At 40.5% G+C, this 22857-nt stretch overlaps 1 protein-coding gene across 1 annotated transcript; it reads right to left on the bottom strand.

Annotated features, from left to right (window-relative positions):
* TMC3 (transmembrane channel like 3) lies at positions 321-20676 on the bottom strand. Its single transcript, XM_021407740.1, has 23 exons — positions 19355-20676; positions 18055-18198; positions 17054-17129; positions 15286-15367; positions 14500-14606; positions 13393-13491; positions 13163-13305; positions 11613-11760; positions 11052-11095; positions 10747-10894; positions 9865-9974; positions 9639-9717; positions 8921-9151; positions 7654-7782; positions 6915-6982; positions 6570-6698; positions 5420-5530; positions 4803-4928; positions 3380-3458; positions 3158-3197; positions 2833-2904; positions 1744-2041; positions 321-1582 (listed from the first exon to the last, which is right to left on the bottom strand). The coding sequence occupies exons 1-23, from the start codon at positions 19468-19470 to the stop codon at positions 721-723; spliced, it is 3441 nt and encodes a 1146-aa protein (XP_021263415.1). The 5' UTR covers positions 19471-20676; the 3' UTR covers positions 321-720.

The following is a 22857-nucleotide window of genomic DNA, read 5'->3' as shown; positions in this document are numbered from 1 at the left end:
CTGAGAGCAGCCTCTCAGTTCCTAAAGGGGCTGTAAGAAAGAGGGACAGACTCTTTAGCGGGATCTGTTGTGATAGAACAAGGGGAAATGGTTTCAAACTAAAAGAGGAGAGATTTAGACTGGATATAAGGAAACCTTTTTTTTTACAATGAGGGCAGTGAGGCACTGGCACAGGTTGCCCAGAGAGGTGGTGGGTGCCCCATCCCTGCAGACACTCCAGGTCAGGCTGGACAGGGTTCTGAGCACCTGATCAGCTGTAGGTGTCCCTATTCAGTGCAGGGGAGTTGGACCAGATGGCCTTGAAGGGTCCTTTCCTACTCACATGATTCTGTGATTCTATACTGCAGGGAGCAGTTCTGTGTGTAGGATGGTGGTTATCTGCTGCGTGGATTCAGTGGGAGCATCTTTCTGCGTCCATGTCAAAGACAGCCTTGTCTGACACATTTCTGCACAGGTTTATTTCAGGTGCCCCAAATACATTGCTTTTGATTTTCCAGTAGGTTGGTTTTTTTTAAACAGCGTAACGTGTAATAAAGGGGAATGATATCAAAGCAAGGTACAGTTAACAGTAAAACACAGGACTAACTATACTTTTCCCACCTTGAATGGCTGCATGCAGTTGTTCCAAAGACTGTGGTAGTTATTCTAATGGACCTCAAACAGCAAGTGCAATGACTGCACAAACGCCTGTTCTAAACACAGAAAGGCTGGGGCACTTTCTCAGACATTTGAGCATACCAGTTCATTAGGCTCAGACATGCTCAGTTCGATATTGTTTTTTGATTTCTTTTTGGCGAGTTTTGTCCCTGGTTTCAGGTACTTGTCCTTGCTATGAATGACCTGGATGTATTGGTCGTTGCTGCTGTTCTGTGGGTCACTGCTGGATTCAATGGAAATGGAATCAGATTCTGTTAGTGATTGCTCCAGCGTATGCTTCGTTTTAGGTTTCACATGTGGCTCAAGATAGTGCTGATCCACTTCAACATTTTTCAGGTGCACTTTCTTGTAGGCATATGGAGGCCTGTCCAGGTCTAGCTCAAAACCATCATCCCAGGATTTGTAATGCACTTTGGCTAGGTCTTTGCTTGTAAGAACGTGGCCATCAGCACACTCCCCAATGTAAAATCGTGGTGCTGGGCGAAGGTCAGATAGCGACCGAGGGCGATGGGATCTCTTCACATAGCGTCTCCCAAGTTCCTCTTCGTCCTCCTCATCTTCACTGGCATGAGGAGAATACATGCGTTGTGGTGTTTGAACCACGTATCTTCTGATGTTGCGTGGATACAACTCAATAATATCTTCCGGCTCTTCTATTCGGAATTGCCTTTGGAGTCGAGAGGTAGAACGGGCTGATTTTTTGCGGGGTTCATTTTCATTAACAACAAAGAACCTGGTAGCATGTGGTCTGCGTCCCACAAAAACAGGAGCCCCTGCTCCAAAGGCATCTGGATTTACCGGCCTTATGCTTTTTCTAAAGAGAGGCTCAGAGTGAACATCTTCAATACGCTTTTTGAAAGTCACTGGTGTGTAGGACTTCGTTTTACAGAGCTCACTTGCACTCCCATGCACAACACTTGGGTACCTTTAGGAAAAAAAAAAAGGGAAACAAATGTTAGGAGATATGCTTATCAGTATAATTAAAACAGAAGAACTTCAGATTGTTACCAGCATTCTGAATAGTACCCATAAATGACTGCCTTTAAAAAATTCCCAAGCTGTTGCACAAAACCAAACCAGTCTTGCCTGTTAGTGGTATGGTCGTTTCTTGGTTTCTGTACGCTTGATACTGAGGGAGCTGGAGTTAAAGAAGCTGAAGTTGTGGGAGTGGCGTTGACAGGTCTTGCTACATCAGTCGAGGGCACGGTGTGGGGCACAGACTGGGAAATGGTTTGTATTCTGGTGCCTTTGCTCACAGGAGATTCAAAGTTCAAGACACTGCCATTCTTCCGTGGGGTTGAGGCCCGAACAGAAGACTCCTGGCTAATAAGACCACCATCTTGGTCTGGTCTTTTGTCACTCCCATCCAGATTCTGGATTCTGGCTAGAAAACAGAATTTATCACAGGAACTGTACAGGCCTCTAGATTTAGAAGTTGTGTAAATGCACTGGCTCAAATTAACCCACAAATTGGAGAATCTAATACTAATAGAACGTCACTGTGTTCAGCAGAGAAGAGATGGTGCCATGCTGGGAGACATGGTGATAAAAGTGTTTAATAGGCATACTGCAGTACACAGCAGACCTACACTGAAATTAAACCTAGAAACTGTACTATTGCACAATTGTAAGAATCCAAAATGGGCACAAAGCCAACTTCTCTATTCAAGAGCTCAATTTTAGTTCACAATGTATATGAAGGTGGACAGATTCAGCAAACTGACTCCAGCAACTATTCTGGTCCCAGCCAAAAGCTGAGTTTGCTTTCTGTAACAAAGGAAATGAAACTAGTACGCATACCTCATTGCCCTTTATAGTTGCTCATCACTATATTGCTGTACACATCAAGCATTTCTCCATTTTTATGTCTCAACTATAGTGATATACAGGGTCAGGAACATTAAGATCCCCCTAGCCATAAGGCCACTGAATCAAGGCTTACCATCTTGTTTTAGCTTGGCAAATTTTTACTCATTACTTCACTGGGAAGGATGAGAAGGACTTTATCCTTTCTGTGGTTTCTCATTGCTAAAATCTGAGAGGTAAAAGGTGTAGTCACAACCCCCCTCAGTCACAGTAGATGATTAATTCTGAAATCTCTTCATTGCAGATAAAATGTTAAACCTAGAGAGGTCAAAGAAAAGGGGGCATTCCCTTTCCCCCTTTTCTGCTTACTACCCTCTGAATAGACTCTGCAAAGCCTGACATGATTAGAATCATCAGGAATGCCTACTAGGTTCTGTCCCATGGGTGGTAAAAGCAGGAGAATACCCAGCACTAAGATCTCAGCAGGCTTTAGGTGTATACTACAAGCCTTGGCTTTCAGTGCTGCCAAGATTAAGTCAAGCTGGGCTCAAAAACCATCTAAAAGCAGGACTACATGGGATACAGTTTTTTTTCAAATATAGTTGAACCTCCCTGTGTGTATGGGAAATCAAAATATCTTCATGTCCAAATCCCTTATTAATAGTGGAATTTCCTAAGCTCAACAACTTACCTACTGCCATCTGAACCACCTTTTTCTTATCTTCAGTTCTTTCCTAAAACGCATTCAGGAGAATGAGATGGTTATTATGGACTAGAAAGTAAATCCAATACTGCATACAGATGACAAATGCAGGTTGGATTTACGTTATGAAATACTGAAAGTGACAGTAATTAGGATAGCACTTTCCTGAAAACCCACCAATTTCTATGTGAAAGTACTTTGAGCTGTGCTTACTGTTTGGATCTTCATTCTCAGCTGATTGTTGGTGAATTTCAGTGATCTTGCAATACTTTGTAGGTAATAGATCAGCATGCTAGAAGTGAAAGAGGTGATTATGAGTCACATGAAACTTTCTTGACAGTTTTCTCTTTGAAGTTTTATGAGCCATCAAAATGCTGAACAGTCAGTCCTTGTGTTCTTGCATTTGCTTTGTACTGTGATAATGGATCATAAACTTTCTTTCAGGCAGTCATATATGAAAGCGTAAGAAATAAGTGACACCAAAAACAGATTTAGCTGCAGGTCTAATTGTGCCTGTGATTTTTACAAATCTTTTTATTGTGCATGTAGCCCTGTGTGCATTTCTAGCTTATTCTGTTTCAGTTTTGGACACACTCAAAATGAAAATTTTGATAGATGCTTTCTCTTCTTTTTTTTTTCTTTTCTTTTTTATTCCAGCCCAAGGTTACTGAACTACAGCTGAGTTGCAAGCTCATTCCACTGTCATTTTGTTGGCTGGCAGGAATAACACCTTGTCATAATAACACTGGCACAGCTGACATCAGATCTGGCCTGACAATGGCGACAGTGGCTTTCAAATGAAGCAGTCTTATTGCTGGACTGGATAGCATAAACATTTATGTAGGTACTCAGTCATTGGTTTGAAGCAGTCAGTAGACTTACTTGAATTTGTAAATATGACCTTAGAGGAAAAAGCTACAAATAGTAAATATTGCTTTAGGTCTTTTCAATTCATCTGAAAACCAACCTGGTGGGACAAACTGCACTCATCTGTAGTTTATGGGGAAAAAATGATAGAAAGGCACCTGCAAAACAAATGGTACTTCACAGAAGCAAAGTGAATTTCCAACAGCTTAAAGTAAATATTAATTCCCAGCTGTGAACAATTATTTAGAGACTGGCGTAAGAAAGGACTTCCACTGGATGGTCTGCAGGAAGCTATATTATATTAACACTTAAGAACAGACCTTCGTAATTGATTTATCTTGTCAGGAATCAGCATGACTGGGTAGCTTCTTTCAGTGATAGACTGAACTCTGTTCACAGGCATAAGCTGAACTAATCACCATGAGGAAATGGAAAATTAACTTCTGAGGCACTCTTGAGAGGGAAGAAGGATCTTAAAACTTCCTGGATCCAAGGGCGTTGTAAGCCTTGACACAATAGAATGAACTTCCTTTAACACAGTGTCCCAGAAGAAGTAGCCTTTTGAAAGTGACAGTATTTTTTACATACTCTCATTCCCACCTGATGCTTATACCATACATTCAGTAAGGTTGGGTTTTTTCTTCGTATGTGTTTAATAAAATTACAGTAATGCAGTGCTTGTTCCTCACTATCAACATTTGACTGTCCAGAGATAAAATTAATATTAACACAATCGAGTTAAATTTCCTATGAAAAACGAAGTACTTACAATAGAAGTAAGAGTGCAGGTAGGACCACCACAGGACTGCTGATATAAGTAATCACAGTATTGAACCACTGGGGAAAATCATCTCGAATTGTTTCAGAAACAATATCATATATTTTTTCTTGTCCACTAGGGGAGAAAGAAAAGAAATAAATTGTAAAAAATCCTTGGTATGTCCAATTTTTAAGCAGTGTTGCATTGAATAAAAATGTTTCCTCTAAGACTGTTTACATACAGTACACTCAAAGAAAAAATGAAACAAAACAAAAGATAAAGCCTACTTGTTCATTACTTACACTTTAAACAGATTTACAAGAGGGCAAAAGCATTGACCAGGCTTGAAGGGTGCCAATCTGTGCTAGATTTCTTGATGGCACATTATATCATTTAAACACAAATTAATGGAACCATGTATATAAAGCAAAATGTGTAACCTCACTTAGGATTATGACATATTCAACTAATTAACTCTTAAACTGGAAAGTACTGACAGCATGAAAGCATTGCCCCACCCAAAAACTTTAATTTATTGATAATTTGGGTATTATTAAACCTGATTAATTAATTGAGAGAGCACAAAATAAAATCGTTGCAATTTTCATTAGTCCATTATAACTTACCTGAAGGGACCACAGCTATCAGATGGCTTGTATCGAGCAATAGCAAAAATTGTTGGTAACATGCATAAAAACAACATGAACAGCAACATGGCCAAGTAGAAATTATTGGATCTGCAAGAAGGCATAAATGTTTCAGATTACCCTAATCAGAGAGAAAAACAGAAGCAACATGAAAGATGCAGGTCTTCATCTACCTAACAAGTTCAAGATCTACGTTTCTAAAAGATCAAAATCATTCTGTTCTGATTAAAAAGTCTGAACAGAGCCACTTTAAACAGACCCTTAATGGTCAAAATTCTATTTGTACTGTTTTCCAGATACTACTGCTACAGCCAGATAACTGTTTATAGCACTCTTCTATCAAAACTCTCTTTACTGTCCAGTGTTGTTGGGGGAAAATAAGAAAGAAGCAGCAGAACTTGATTCATCTTCAAAACACATTAGAAAGAATAGATTCTTAAGATTTAAAGATGCCCTAAGTTATTAACAGTTTGAAAAAATAATTCTGATATTCGTCCTGATAGCATTAAAAGGGGGAGTTCTATCGTGTGATGCGGCAGAGAAAATAAAATACTTAATATTTTTCATAAAAAGAAGCATCAAGATATAGGACTTGCAATAATTTACTGATGAAGCTTATTGTACTTAAGCAGATTTGTATGGAAATAAATCATCTGTGTCAGGCCACGTTTCCTGGTCTGGGAATATTCCGTGACATATTACTTAGTTTGATTTCTATTAACCCACAAGCTTTTACAATAAAAAGTACTTTTGTTGGTGTTGGCTGATTTCCTCTGTGGAATGACACACTCGCCAGTGAGTCCTTCTGCCCTGGATACTGCCCATCAAAACTCATTCCTTGCCTTTTTGGAGACAGTGTCCAAAGTTTTCAGTACAATCACAAACCAGCCTTGGGCAGTTCATTCCCACTTGAGTCTCTTTTGTGTATATCTAACTATCCTGCTGTAACTCCAAACCCTCCAATTTCTTGGTAACTACTTTTTTTTCTTCACAGACCTTTGATATCTGTCCATTTTGATTGTCAATTTTCAGAACTAAAAGCTCATTTCATTTTGTTTCTGCACACAGAAGACATTTCCATTGACTGCATTTCATTTATTCTTTATCTTACACTCTTATTTGGACTAACCGAGAGGCTCTGAAAACCTGCTGATGTGGTACATTACACGTTAGCACAGCCCAGCTCCTCAGGTACATGAGTCCAATCAACTTGAGAACATTGAATGCCGGTAAACAAGGTGAAAAGAAGGCTCCCATCCTGGAAGAACAATGTCATGTCAGTGCTCAGTGTTGCCACAGCGATTTTAACAGCACGAAGTTGTATGAAAAAAAAGTAGGTAAGCAACAGATCACTGCCAACAATCTCTTACTATAGTAAAGTAGAAAAGAATGCATTACGAATATCCTGCTTGAATCCATTTTGTTGGGAATTGTCATACTTCGTAATCAATCAAATCACTTATGGATTACATACCAGATCATTCCTTGATTGTAGACCAAATGCAGTACATTCTCTGCAATTTTGAATTCACCATATTCTGGCTGTAAGAAACAGAGTGTAGGATAAATGCTTAATATTTTTTTTTTCCAGATCACTTATTAGAATCATTTGGCTGATTCCATTTTCAGACAGCACACAGCCTGAAATGTCTGGATCAAATACCAGCTTCTGGCAGACAGTGGGAACCCAGTAAAACCTGCCCTGTATCAGGGGATTAAATAAACTAATTCCTTTCTAGTTTACTTCATTTACTTAAGGACAAAGAACAGACTTGAGCCTTTCATGCCAACAACTGCTTGCTAACCAAATACTACAGTAATTTCCTTAAAGAGTTATATGCCTTTGCTTATTGCTTCTTGAATCACTATCTCTATTTTGGACAGAAAAGAGGATGTGGGATGCAACCCGTTCCCTCTGTTTTCTAAAGGCCAACAAATTACTCATCTTTTTCTCTGGGATTGTTCCATGATCTCATTCTGGGAAAGACAAAAGTTTGCACACCACAGCCATGGGAGTAGGCTTGAGAAAAATACCCAATCTCAGCATTTATCCTGTACCCTCCAAATAAAACTCAGTGGGATTTATGCCTTTATGGATTGCGCTATGTAGAAATTATTTCCTTATCCAAAGGCTTTCAGAACATCCAGTACTAAGGCAAGGAGCCTACCCACCTCTGGCATCCTAGTTTCATAAAATAAAAGTCTGTACTTACGAACTTGCTTTCTAGGTCCCAGCACCAGCAATCACTTAAATATCGGACACACAGTCCACGGAAAAAATCAATTAGCAGGATGCTCGCAACTGTGAAAATCATGTCGATGATTGACAGCTTTAGCATCTCCTGTAATACATATTGTTCCAACACATTGAGTCATTCTGGAAACAAACTGCCTTGCATACAGCTCTTTTGCATTTATACTTGCATTTCATATTTTGAATCACTCTTAGTACCCTGTTGAAGTATGATTTTATACATAAATTGTTTCATTATAAGCTTTTCCTGTTTGACTTTTCCCTTACTTTTCTTTGCTCTAACATAAAGAATGAACATAATCAGACTTCCAGTGTGCCTTCTACAGTTTGCTGCAATAAAAATCTGGGCATGGTGGTTTTAACCTTTCCTTCTAATGACCCTACTGCAAATTTATCTAGATAAACTGGAAGCAGCTACTTATTCTGTTGTACCCAATCCTTTATTATACTGACTCTTGTAATGCATGCTTTATAAGTGCTTCACAAGGAGAAACGCTTGCTGTTCACACAAAACCACAGCTCAATGACAGTAGGGTCACCAAGCCACAACAGAAATCTGTTTAGTGCTTACTCCTTAATTAATTGAGCCTTGAAAACATACAATTAAGTAGAAAAGATTATCTAAAAAAAATCTCTAACTCATTCTTTAAAAAAAAAAAAGAACAATTAAAAAAAAATACCTGATGCCTGTGTAACAGGGAGGGCAGCAGGCAGAACAGAAGTCAGCCTAATAAACCTGGAAGGGGATTTGGCTCCTGGTGATCAAACAGGACCGTGAACGTTGCTCACTCTGGTACAAGGAGCTAAGCAAGCCAGAAGCGTGCTAGCATCATTTTTCCTCTAGTGGCCAGGACATGAAACAAGTGCAGCACTGACAGTGACCAAAGTACACCAGGATCAAATGACAGCCTTTGTATTATGCAACCCATTAAAATGCAATCTATCTGCATCGTGCATCTGTAGAGGTCTGCCTGTGCGGAGCTGAAGGCTGGCTAAGGACACTTGGACAACACTAAACACATTGTATATACTGAACAAAAAACAAAGCTCTTATGTGTGGCCATATCAGTTTGCACAATCTTTACTCTTTCTATACAGACCTTAGCTAAATCTCTGGAATTTACACAAAGAAAACCTCTAAAATTGAACACAGCATGACATGGTTTTAACTTCTGGTGAAACAGGAATTGGGAATAAATTGATTAAATCATAAAGCAATGACATACTTGACCAACATAGGTCTCCCAGCACTGATTCTGGGTGTAGGCAGGGGAAACTGTGTTGTTAACCAGTGAATCAGGGGCTGGCAAGCTTTGAGTGTGAGATCTGTTGCTCTTCATTTGTATATCAGAAATAGCTGCAGAGAAATTGTCTTCTTTAAGAGGAGTTCTGGTTGCATAGGAGGTGGTAGAATTACTTGAATTGTTGTTAACCTGAAAAAATAAATGTCTTGAAAGCTACATTTTCACCTGTACTTTCTCTCTCTCATACATGCAAATGCCTCATGCCTTCAACAAGGCATACATACACATGGAAACATTTCTTCATGTGTTTTCAAGCAGCAATTTGGTGACTTTCACGTAGCTGCCAAAGCACAGATGCAGGTGGAATTTTTTTTTAGGACAGTGATAAAAGCTGATTTTAGGTCGAATACCTCCAACTACCTAAAGTGCTAACTTATTTAAGTAGTTGAGGAATGCACATAAGTATATTATTTCTTTATTTTATCACACGTCAGCAATCAAATGGATCCAGTTACCCTACATGACTACAAGTATTCATAAGTGAACGTTACAAAATAAACTTTACAATCCTATCAAGCTGTAGTGTGCTTTAATACTTGGATTTCAAACTAATTTTCCCCTGACTTGATATATACTATAGATGGATTTTTTTTTACTGTAAAGTCAACTCATTTTACAGATCAGCAAATATTAAACTTACACTGACATTCATACTGTTCACTTTATCCAGGAGAGCAATGATCAAACTGTAGAGATTTCCCAGATAGAGAACAAGAACTCTGAAAACAATAAGGCATAGGTTATCAACACTGATATCCCGTGGGCTTGTAATATATTCTCCTGTTTGGTGGAAATAAAACACAATCAGAACTTTCTTCTTCCTCCCTTGTTCTTCACATTCTTTCTACGCTGCACAGTGTCCATACCTGGCAAGCTGAAAACGAAGAGTGGTCCTCGGGTGGTACATCTCTAGAGCTGCCACAAGTTCAAAAGCAGAGGGTGCAATCATGGTAATCAGTGACACAACTACGCTGACCTACAGAACAGAAAGGCATGGCTCCGTTGTAGCTTTGCATGCTGATATCCTACAGCGCCTTGACTGCTGACTGAAGTACTGCTGATGCATGTGTTTTTGTGACTGCTTTTCTTGGAGAATATACTTTGAAAAGTTATTACTGACATTAGTAAGAACTGCAGTGAGGACCCAAAATTAAAGACCTGGAATATCACCCAGGAATCTTTGCTGTAGATAGTTATATTCTAGCTCTAAAATTATTGGTTTATTAATATCACAGTTCAGCACGTTGGAAATATAAAGAAAGCATCTTCTTCTTCAATGGATAAATACCTCTCTGTACCCATTTACTTCCCATTCTCAGCATCCACTCCTTTCTCTGAATAAAAATATTCACAGAACATGCAGTATTCTTCAGCTGACATCAACAGCCATTGTCAAAGCTGATGCCTTTCTAACAGTTCTTCCTAGATCTTTGGCTGTGTTCACTCAGCTCAATCATGGGCACAAAAAAGAATTCAGACTTTGTCTTCATGAAGTAAGAGCCAGCTAGAACTGCGGCCTCAGTGAAATAAGGACTTGCAGCACCTCCCTGCCCATGCCAGCTCTGCTGACGCATTGGTGCACAGAGGCAACAGGCATGCAGAGCTCCAGGAAACCGTAGCTCAACACTCCCACTGCTCATTTCTCCATGCTCATCACTTGCAATTTACACCTCAGTGCACACCATCACTACAGAGAGCCCTGAGACAACAATCCTGCTTCTAACATAGTGGGGACAAATATGGTGTACCTCATTTTTTTCCCAAAGGGTCAATTCCATCTTCTTGCTCTCTAACTTTTGAGATCGATCCACGACAAAGTAAATGATGTAAATACTTCCAGTGAGCGAGAGAAGCACGAGGATGTTTGCAATAATCCTTAAGCTTATTGTCACTGCCCTGAAAAACAAAAATCACACAGCCAATATAGCAGGCTGCCTTATTACACCAGGGCTCTTTTCTAACATGGTTTTTACAAGCGTGAAACAACCACAGTAGCCCTGCTGTCTGCATTGAAGCAGTGCTTTGGAAAGTGCCTCCAATCTTACATACATACAGGTTTTTGCTTTTCTTCTTTTCCTGCTCTTCCAGTATAGCTTCCTTGAAAGAAAAAAATGAACATATCACTTTTTTAATATCACTTTGCAAAAATAATGCTCATCTTTCATAGAAGGTACCAAGTATACTAATAAAAAACTTGCCAGTATTGATACAGCTGTCGGGTACCCCCAGACCATTTATTATGGAGAGACAAAATATATCTGTGTTTTTACATTGTTAACACGATTTTGATTCTACCGCTCAGTGAAACTGCATACAAGGAAATTTGCTTCAATTTTTTTTAGCTTCTTGTCACACATATGCTGGCAATAAACAGAACATATCCTGAGAACGCCACAACAGCCATGTAGGGACAGAAGAGACATATGAAACAGAGTGGCAGTGTCAGCAAGTGCAATGTGACTGCAGTACCACATGGAGGTGTGACATCCTCCCCCAGGCAAACGCATCCATCACTAAACACCAAGAAACAATAAGGAGTACAAAGAAATGAGAGGAAAGGCATATTTGAATTCCAAATTACCAAAAAAAAAAAATTTATAGGGAGGTTGATTACCCGTATGCTGTTAACTATGGCAGCAGCTTTGCTCTCTGCAGCCTCAGGGTTTCCTATTAAATAATCCCAGGCGCAGAACAGTCTCCAGCAGAAAGTGTAGTTTTCATCAGAAGCACTTGCTAAGCTCATTCTTGAGTTCTTTGCCATTCTGTGAAAAGGAAAAAAAGCGATTGAAGCTGATGTGTGAAGATGTATCTCAAATCACCGGTATGGTTCATGGCTTTCAGTTTCGTTGTAGATGCACAAAAAGTTTGTGACAATCAGTGTAATTGCTGGCAATTTTATGAAGAAAATAAAAGGGGGTGAGAATAAAGGGTTCCAAGAATGAACTTGACATTTGCTCTAGTGCAGAAGAGACTCACTGATTGCATTTTTCATACCTGACAAATAAAGCAAGTACATCTCACTACAGCCATGAACTTCAACATTTATAAGATCACCAGGTATGGTTCAGCTAGAAGATACTGTAACATAAAATCACTGTTACTGGGATTATAAGCCAATCTGGAAAAACTAGTGATCATGCAGAAGATGTGCTTTGTTTTCTGTTTGTTTTCATTCTCAAAATTGTTATTATTGTCAAATAGAAACAGTGATGTTTTACAGACCCTGGGAAAAAGGAAAAGAAACACCTACTCGGCTCCAGCAAGAAGGCAGAATGTTGTAAAGCCTAAGCAATGAAGCAAAGATTAATAGCTTATGAAAGAAAGGGCAGACAAATGGACAATGTTATAAGGGGAACAATAATCAGGCAGGCAAGAAGTCAGTGGGCTAAATGAGAAAGAGTAAAGCTAATCACATCCAGAAACTGCAAATGTGTAAATCAGCGTCAAGCACATCAGTGACCTTCGGATCAATCTAGTAGGTAGAATAAAAATAAATGGAAAGGATTGGTTTTGAAACAGAGTTATTACAGACAACACTAAAAATTGCCCTAGACTGCACTATACCAGATAAATAGGCATCCGGAAGGGAAGGGAAAGTGGATCAAGAGGACGCAGTGACCTCACCCCCTCTAGACACAGCACATTCCTTGATTTATGGCCAGCACTTGCAGTCTTGCTCTTCCCTAACTCCTGGCCTTCAAAGAGCACATGAATTAAGCTCAATGTGAATGGGATGCTACCTATCATCTGAAATGATGCGAAGGCTATTGCATCTATGACACAATTTTTGTATTTGTATTTTAGTAGATTAGAATAGTAACACTGAAAGCATTATACTTAAAATCTAAATCTCTGTCAGAATAATATTTATACTAGAAAAAAAAAACTGAAGAAACTTATGCCTCACACTATACAAAAACACAAACCACACAAGTCTGTGTTGCCCTCCTTCTATGGAGTGGGAAGCTGAAAGGAGAACCAAGATGAACATCAGCAAGACAAAGAACAAGCTAGAATTAAACTCCATCTGCATCCCTGCCATTAGCAGACATGAACAGGTTAATAGAACTGTGCAGAAGAAATGCAGAGGAAATGGGATAAACACACCATTAACGTCTGCCTGAATGTGCAAGCTTATGGACAGCCAGAAATGGGAAATCTTACTTTTTTAAGAGGATGATGAAGCTGTAAGCAAACACTGCCATGCCAACCAGGAAGTAGGCGAGAGGCAGCCGGTATCCTGCTGTCCCAATCTTCGTAGCATTGCCATAGTAGCCATAAAACAAAACAGAGTACTGGAGGTAGCCCTGCAGAGACCAGAGTCTATAAGTAAGAGCGGTAACGAACAGTTACAACCAAACAGGGGTAACAGAAAGGAGTGGTTTTAGCCTTGCCCCAAGTGACCAGATGGTGTCCAGGTCCTGCGCAGTTTTCTCGTGCTCCTGGGGAATGGTCTTGCGGGAAGTGGTGCCGAATGGCGTGCCGGCCAGTAGCTGGGAAGAGGAGAAAAAAGGACTCCAACACTGCATCAAGCCATCTGACCCACAAAGGGCAGCCTGCCCGGGGCGCTGCAGGATAGCCCAGTGCTTGGTCATTCCTTCTCCTAAGCTAGAAACTCTGTGAGAAATCCTGCATTCATTTTACACCAAATCAGATGGGTTGTTTTTTTTTTTGTTTTTTTTTTTTTTGCTGTCTGTGGTCTGCTTATGAGGTAATTCAGTGCTCTGTAGACACCTTCCAAATGGTTGGAAAATGAAAAGAGGTCGAGTGAAACCATTAACAAAACATTTTAAAGCTATCTGCCCGTTTTAAGTATTTTTCAATTAAATATGACAATGTTTCATCTCAAGTTTTTTTTAAATTAAGACTACTTACAAAAGTGAAAAAAGAAACTGAGTACATTCATGGCTTCAGTTTGCCTGCATTTTGATTTAGGGGCTTTTTATTTTTTGGCTTAGACAATGAGAAGAAAAATCAGATATTTACACGTTCTGATAACTTTACTGAAGCACAGGTTACGTGAGGTAAAACCATATCTATGAATTATCTCACAAAGTTAATGAATAGCCTTATTTGCATGCAAGACCTAAACAAAGTTGTGGCTGTTCAGAGTTCTAGAAAATGACTTCTAATGGACAAGACCCTGGAGGGAGGCGTTACTTTTTTTTCTGCCTATAAAGCACATTTGTAAGACCTGAACATACTCAACACCAACTGCAGCTTTTAGGATTTGGTTCTCCATTTTAGTAATCGGATACAAACATATTCTGTAAAAGCATTGGTACTATGTTGGCAAAATACAGTCTCTAACACTAATAGCAAAATTATCCTTTGGCAGAAAAAAATATAACCCTCTTAATAGTGGCATTTATTTTAAATAATTCATTTGAAATTGTGCATTTCAAATTGATGTACGCCTTTAAGTGTGGCATTTGTTTAATTCAGAAAGGAAAGCACAACGGGTAAGCATGTTTCTGTAAATATTAGCAATGTGTTCTTACCTCTGGTAAGACTACAAATGCTCCTGTCATTATGGTAAGTACAATATTGATTCCAAATAGCCATCTCAAGAAGATGAAGTAAGAGGCAACTCCAGACCCAAAATGACCTTAAACCATAGAAAATAGTTATCTGAGCAGCACAGCCTATAACAGCTCCCATCATTTATTCACGAAGTACTACCTGAAAACTAAAGCACAAGAAAAATCTGCCTTGTTGCTGCAGTGTGAACAGCAAGGTAGAGAGAACATTGACGTGTCAATGAAGAAAATACAATTACGCCACAAACTCTGTTGGACAAATCTGGTGATTACCAGCAGTATTTACCCAAGAAGCTGCTACACAGGGTGACGTAATGCAGCAATTCCCTCTGCTGTGGAAGCACAGCAGCACGACCTAACTGCTGATGTGATATTCAGGGCTGCCCTGATTTACTCTACGACTCTGGAGGTGCCTTCACACTGCTTGGTTCTGAGCTTGGCCCAAAGATGCTGTCCCACGGACTGTGATGAACAATAGCCAAAGCAAAGTCTGATTTTTTATTTCTATATTTACTCATTTCTTAGTTATCCCACACTAAGATCATCAGTGAGAACTGTGCAGTGCCTAAGGCATCAGGAAAAGTAGAAAAAGCAAAGTTCTCAATCAAAGTCATACTGCTGGTGAAAGCTTGCATTTAACACTGCCTCCCGCATACTGTTTGATTCAGTAAATCCAAACATAAACCTTAAGACCAAGCATTTCATCAGATGCTTTACAGTTCCGTCTCATTAAATCCTTATACTTACTCTCAATTTTTTTAATTCGCATTTCCCAAGGAATAAAAAGCACCACAAAATTATACGCCATTCGGAGAAACTTCCTCCAAAGCTGAGGGAAAAAAAAAAGCAAAGAAGGGTGACAACTTTGCATGGAGCGAAAAAAGAAAGGGAAAAAAAAAAAGAAATGCATCAGTGCATTTTGCTCACATCTCTCATCTGGTACTGCCAGAAATACTGGCAATGCTCTTTATCATCACCTCAGACCACGTCTGTGGTGTGGAGATGGGCATGGTGGGTTTTAGAAACACACAAAATGTGGGAGGGCTCCTTAGCATCAGTTTTTATCAATAATATTATGAAAGGCTTTTCCAGTTATGAACAGGGTGTACTCTCCTAATTTTACAAGCTAATTTAAAAATATATACAAGACAGCTGCAGTTACCTTGGGACTGTTGCCGACATCTCACAGGTTGATGCACGCGTTTTATTCTTAGTGCAGTTAGTGCTTGTTTTACTGGGGTGCATTTTTGTCTCCTTTGTCACATTAGTTTCTAAGAAAATACTTCCAGTCCCAAAAGCAATTCAGTCCATTCTAGTTTTCGTTGTTGCTATTCATTTTATTTTTTTTTTTTTGACCTAAAATAAAGGCTATACTCCCTAATTTGTGCTAAAAGAAAGACTACAGTTACCCTACACGTAATGAGTGGTGCTGATTAACTTCTGAATTATATCCCTGCGCAGAATATCTTCAAGCAAAAACATGCGGAAGAGGTAATTAAATTAGATACAGGCTTAATCATTTTGAACTCTAAGATAAAAGCCTTGATTTTGTCATAGGAAGAGGAATATGAACAAGAAAGGAGCCCAATGTCTGATTTACTGACACATACTGCAGCCCTTTAGCACTTCTCTTTCTAGATGACATCCTAGTTCCACTGAAATCCAAGGCATAAAACAGTATTTATTTTTACAGCATCCTACTTCCACTGCATTTGCTATACACAAAGGCAGAACAAGGAAAGATGACAGTTACGCGTGTGGCCTTTCACTTGATCGCATGAATAAAATGCATGATGTTCTATTTTACCATTGCAACCCTTTTAGACTTTTAGAATTGACATAAATCACACTGTGAAAAGTCTGCTCATTGTGATGACACAAATGTTATTGACTGCTTAGGTGACCAAAGACCTCTTCTCTGTTGGTTGTATATTAGGAACAGTTTCCTGCATGTTATTAATTTCTAGTAATTAGGGCCAGAGTCTATTTTCAATAGTGTAAATAGATTTGCTAAGATTAGATTCAAATTCTTTGAATACGAGGCAAGCAGAATCCTTCTTTAACAATGTATTTACAACAAGCTACTGTAGGATTGTCTTCTAAACTAAAAGCTAGACACATTTTTCATGCTCAGCTATTGAGCTGTGGCCCCACAGTCTGCTGAAATTGCTCTTCAGAGAATACTAGCATCATATTGTGAGTATCCCATTCCCATTGCCCTCTCTGGCAGACATCAATATTCATATGATTTGAGAAGGAAGCCCATACCGTGTTAACATAAGGAGATTCATCCCTCACACATCTAATTAGTCTGCAAAAACGTAATGACTAAATTCACATTTGGAAAAAAAAGTCAAAAACCAAGCTTTTATCTGCTTCTTCTTCCGTGGTAGAGTTCTCAGTTTGGAAATCAAGATGACATAGAAAACATGTGTCTATGAATAAAGACTTCAGATGACTATTGGTATAAAGAAATATTTATTTCTATCCATCATTTAGGAAAAAGCAGACATACCTCTGCACCAGCAGCTTGGTAACCTCTGGTTCTAGTGAGCCTCCCTTCGTACTTCAGCACGATTTCCTTTGCCTGTCTGCACAAGAAAGTGGAATTTTGTTTGACACTGAGCCCACTGCTCTGGGCCTCTAGTTCAGCACAAGCAGCAAATAGCTGCAGCAGAATGCTCTGAAACACTGCCATGGATTAGGTTTCCCCATGAAATCCTTAAGCAGGCAAAGCTTTTTTCCTACTGAAGATTTACGATCACATTAAAAACACTGAGAGCTTTCCCTGAGAAAACTTGACATTCAAAACTTTTATTGCAGGGAACGTTGTCCTTTTATTTTTTTTCCCTCTGTCCTTTTAACCCAATACAACACCACCAAAATGACTAAAATAAGATTGTCGTAAAAGCGTGGTTCATGTTATGTGGATACAAAACAATATGATGTAGAGCTCTTGCAAGATTCAAAGGGGTGCGTATTCATCTGATCCTACTTCTGCTCATACGCAGTCTTTGACCTCAGCAGCAGTTGGATGGGGACCACTGGAAACTCAAGGACACAGAAGCTGTGGGGCAGCAGGAAGGCAGTGAGTCACAGACTGCGTAACAGAGAAAAATCATAGAATGTTTTAGGTTGCAAGGGACCTTGAAGATCATTGAGCTCCAATCCCTTGCCATGGGCTGGTTGCCTCCGCCAGCTCAGGCTGCCCAGGGCCCCATCCAACCTGGCCTTGGGCACCTCCAGGGATGGGGCACCCACAGCTCTGTGGGCAGCCTGTGCCAGTGTCCCACCACCCTCAAAACCTCTTTGCTTCCAGGATTAAACAAGGACTCTGCTGGGATTTCCTCAGGACTGCAATGCTATCCTAGCATCAGGCAGCTTTTAAGAGAAAGGTGCCAGATGAAGAGGAAGAAAATAAAGTGATCCCAAACATACAGTGCTGTGAAAAACACAACAGAATTTAGTCCAAATGTTGGGCACACACCCTTTGCACTCTGCATTTGGCGTTGTTACCTGAGCACCCGCAGCTTCTGCCTCATCGGCCACGGCCTGCAGCGGATGTTGGACATGACCTCCTTCTGGTACTGGATGTTCTGGAAGATTTGCTCTGGGTCATGGCTGTCGGCCTTCTCTTCACTGATATCCTCATCTGAGTTGCTGAACACCCCATGAGAAGAAAAACAAGACAAATTATTCCCATTCAGATCCCTATCACCTGTTGGTTTGTGCAGTATCCAATCCACAAGAGCAATCTAACAGCAATAAGTGAGGGAACTCACACGACCCTATTGTTTCAAAGTTCATGAATAATCTGGGTGACTTCCCCATTGCTGGGATGCACCTCTTCCTTCCCACCACCTGCTGCTCACTAACTCATCCACGCTCCCCCGCTGAATTCCAGTCTTTCCTCTGAGTGCTTCCAGCTTGCACACCATGCTAACAAGATCTTCTACGTATTTTTCTGGAGCAAAATGCCATCTAAACTTTCCCATCAAGAGCACTTAAAATTCATTTACTTGCCATGCAGTGTTGGCCTTTGATTTTGATTTTAATAATGATAAAATATTTTCTTGTAAAACGGGATGTGGGGGGGGAACAAATGCTTAGCACGTTCTTCCCCTTTGCTCCTGTTCTCTGCTGGTGGGGACAGGAGCGTGGGACCCCAGTGCACCAGGAATTACACTGTAAAAATTCCACGTGCTCTGATGTAGATTTCTATGGATGATTATTAGATCTTCTCTTCTGATGCTGGCACCACATTCACTTAGCTGCAGCTCTCATTCCATTTGAAACAGGGAATTTCATATGAGCCAGCAGCAATACTCCCCTGAGTGAACAGAACTGAACACCTCCAACAACAAGCAGCTACCAAGTTTTCCAATTGCATCTCTGAGTCTTTGTTGGGAAAATTCTCTGCAATTTTGCTGAAAAAACAACGCTGCCTTATAAAAATATTCAGGGGATGCACTTGGCCAGACTGCAGATCCATCAGCCCACACTGCTGGCTCTGACCTTCGGTCGCTGTGGACGTTCAAGGAAAATGCATAACACAAAGGAAAAGTATAGAGATTTGCTATCTTGCTATACTTTGGAATTACAGTGAAGATGTTTACGGTGCAGCAGGGAGTGTGACTGGTAGAAAGGGAAAAAGGAAAAGAAAAAGGGTTAAAATACGTCTAAACATAGAGAGAAGAGTGGTTTTTCTCTCATTCTTTTTCATGTTACTACACTCTAAATGAAAGACAAACGACAAGATCTCCCTTTTCTGCTCAATAAGGAAGACCTGCACTTCAGGAGAGGGGAGTATCCCTACCTGTGGGGTGGCTCCTGGTAGGTGTAGATGTTGGCGTGCCGCTTCACCATCCGATGCTTCTTGCCGGACTTCGCAGGTTTTGCTGGAGCAGCAGCAGTGCCTGGTGCTGCTGCCATGGTGGCAGCTGCCCCAGCACCAGGTGGAACTCTGCTACGCTGGGAGGAAGCCTTCAGCTCCCGGCCAGGCGTCTCTGAAGCAGCCAAGCATTATTGAGCAGAGAGCAGCGAGCAGTCCCTAGCCCTGAAGCAGAAGATCTCGCCCTGTGCTGCAGCAGTGGCAGGACCTGAGCCTGGAAGTGCATGCACGCCTTAAAGTGGCAGTGCACAGCAGCTCCTGCCAGGCTGCTTCTAAGGGAGCTTCCCAGGAGCAAGGCAGGGATAGAGTCCAAGGGTGGGCCAGCTGCAGTCCTTAGCACAGAGCCAAGTTTTCCCTGTAACATGATGGGATCCCTCCAAGTGCCATCCCACTGCACTGGGTTGGCCCACTCTGGGTGATGTTTCCACTGATATCATTGCTTCACATGTTTGAGCGAACATTCCTGCTGACGTAAAGCAAGGATTGTATATTACTGTATAATTTTGAACATTTAATTTAAGCATGAGTTTACAGAGTTTTCACTTGTTCCTAACGTGGTATTTGCTCCCCCTAATAGCTCTGTGCACAATGTGGCAAGATTTTCAGTTACATAAATCAACGGTGCGTTGTAGCTCACTTTTATTTGCAGCCTCTCACAAAAAAGAACATTAAGTTCTCTCTGCTAAATCACACAGGCTGCTTTTTTCCCTCTGCCTTGGGATAACCAAAAATACTTCCACTCGCTGAGAATTCTTACTTTTCCATCGTTATGGTTCTGTCTGTTGTACTATTCGTATTTAGCTAAAAAATTGAGTGTCGACTCAGTAGTCACAAGCCTTATTACCATGCTAGTAACTTTCAGACTGTAAAGGATGAGGCTTGTGAAGCCCAGAGCCCAGGTGTATCTTGTCTGAAACCTCGCCAAAAATCTGGGACAAAGCAGAACAGCCTCAGAACAGTAAAGAAATGCCCTGTCCAGAATTCAGTGAAAACAGGCAGCTGTACTCTGCACCACTCCTTTCATTCCTCCTTTTGTTGTATGCACATGGTGTGTGACACAGTAAAAACCATTGGTGGAAACACCACTTTAGCCTTGTTCTATTTACTATATAGCTTTTTCCACGAATTGACCTTGTTGATCCCAACCACATTCTGAACATCTTCTATACACACTGCCCTTAGACACAACAGAGACTCCAGTATTCACCTTCCCAAGAAAAAAAGGCCACAATAATTTTACTTTTTCTGTGCTGCATGTTATTATTTTTCATAATGAATCCATAGAATGGAGGCTGTTAGAGCTCTGCCTTAGCAGGTTGTCTGTATATACTTAAATTTGCCAGCCTTTGGAATGGACTTTGCTGTTTGGCTTCAAATCCATGGGACAGAAGAAACACCCTAATGTCCTTTCTCCATGTCAGAGCATCCATCAAGTGAAAGCAAGCAGCCAAAAGGGGCATGTACCAGCCCAGAATCACATCTCCATTAAAGGGCTAATTACTTCTTTCCATCTGGAAAAACAAACAGGGAAACAATGCCAGAATTTTCTCTGTCTGTGAAAAGCCCTTTAAAGCTCTGATATTCAGACAGTGCTGTGAACACACCCATCTCACCCTTTTTTTGACCTGCTGCACGATATGCTTTCAGGTTTATAATTCAAAAGCAATAAAATGTTAGTTCAAATTATTTTGTTGGTTGTAATTAGTTATTTGCCTTTGCATTGTGGCCAGCGGCACAGCTTTAGGGGCAAGATTCTGCTGCTGTGCTCAGGAAAAGAAGTGCCTCTCTATTCAGGCCAGCCTGCTCAAGGCCATTAGTTTGCTGCTTATTCCAGTTATGTCTACTCATTGCTCTCTTTTAGAAAATTGAATTTTTTTCCATAGATGCATCATTTCAGGCAATGAGGAGTGGCAACCTGTCATCTAGATGGCTCTTTGTCACCCTGTATCATATGGAAATAATATTCTGGACCAGAAGAGCAGAGCATCTAACAAATCTGTCCCATCAGGGCTAATTGACTGTGTTAGACCTAACTATTTCTCCCTCTGCCTTACTGTTCCTAATTCCCAGAAGATCCTGGGCTTCCAGATGCACTAGTTTTTACCTGAAAGAACTATAAGTAAAACTTATCATCACTGGTAGTTCCCTGTGATTATACAGATCTCAGAGAAAGCAGTGTCCTTTTATGCGATGATGGTATAGCACCAAAAACATTAAAATGCTGACATTCCTGATTTACATGGATTTAAATTAGCTGACATATCTTAACACATCAACAGGGAATATATTAATTTTCTTTCCCTTTGTTAGAAGAAAGCCTAAAATCTTAAAACAAGGTGACAATTTAAGCCTGACATTTATATGGCTCTAATAGTGCCAGTGCTAGAAGCTCATATGTCATGTGAAGTTACTACCAAACACTAACAGCACAATGAACAGCTGGAGACTCATGAATTCAGAGCCCATCTGACAGTAGGATGCACAGTGCTTATTAAGAGAAAATAGAAAGCAGGCTCCAGGAGCTTATCTCTGAAGTTGGTGGCATCCTCCATGACCCATGACCCTTGCAATATCTGCTCTCTACACAAGTCAAGGATTCACTCAGATCAGCAACAGGGCTTTGGGTTGGCTTTTCAACTCAGCAAACAGGTTAGCAGCCACAACACGCAGCTGCCTGTTTCAATATGCGCTGCTGAATCCAGAAACATACTGGGGTTTATTTACTCTGAATGAATACTACAGTGGTTATAGATTAGACTTCAATTGTCATTAAGTGGATGTAAAACAGGACGGTAGCCTTTTACTGCAAGATGTATAGTGGCAGCTATCTGCGTGTAATGGGAAATCTCACGTTCGATGCATAGGACCATTTTGCATTTTCAAGCAGTTAGCCATGAAAAAAACACAACTGAAGCTAGTAAACTATACTCATTGAAAATTCAAGCAAACAGGAGGTTTTTTGTGCCTGTTCATTCCCTTACAGACTCAGTTTAAACTTCCCATCTTCCCACCACTATAATTTAATTTGGACCTTTTCAACATTTCCCTGCTTGGGAAGTTCAACTCCTGGTACTAAAGTGAAAATACAAAAGTTACAAATGTTTTCAGTTATCTCTGTAAAAAAAGAGTACCATCCATCGGACAGGACAAAGGGTACTAGCTTTATGTTGGGCCAGAGAATGTTCAGGTTGGATGTCAGGAAAAATTTATTCTCAGAAAGAGTGGTAATGCATTGGCACAGGCTGCACAGGGAGGTGGTGAGGAAACCGTCCCTGGAGTTGTTCAAGAATCTTGGAGATGTGACGCTGAGGGACGTGGTCAGTGGGCATGGTAGGGGTGGGCTGGGGTTGGACTGGGTGATCTTAGTGGTCTATTCCAACCTTAACAACTCTGTGATTCTAGGTCATTAAGTATGTTAAACAGGCAGG

The sequence above is a fragment of the Numida meleagris genome, chromosome 9 (genome assembly GCF_002078875.1).
Source record: "Numida meleagris isolate 19003 breed g44 Domestic line chromosome 9, NumMel1.0, whole genome shotgun sequence".
In the NCBI taxonomy this organism is placed as follows: Eukaryota; Metazoa; Chordata; class Aves; order Galliformes; family Numididae; genus Numida; species Numida meleagris.
The sequence above is the reverse complement of the archived record's forward strand: the minus strand, read 5'-3'. Positions and strand labels throughout refer to the sequence as shown.

Excerpts from the sequence above, each read along its gene's own strand:
- TMC3 (XM_021407740.1), bottom strand. The coding sequence starts at position 19,470 with ATGGCAGCAGCACCAGGCACTGCTGCTGCTCCAGCAAAACCTGCGAAG. Across the intron at positions 13,306-13,392 it reads ACACCATCTGGTCACTTGGG|GGCTACCTCCAGTACTCTGT; the intron begins GCAAGGCTAAAA and ends TGGTCTCTGCAG. Across the intron at positions 11,096-11,612 it reads CCATAGTTAACAGCATACGG|GAAGCTATACTGGAAGAGCA; the intron begins GTAATCAACCTC and ends TTTTCTTTCAAG.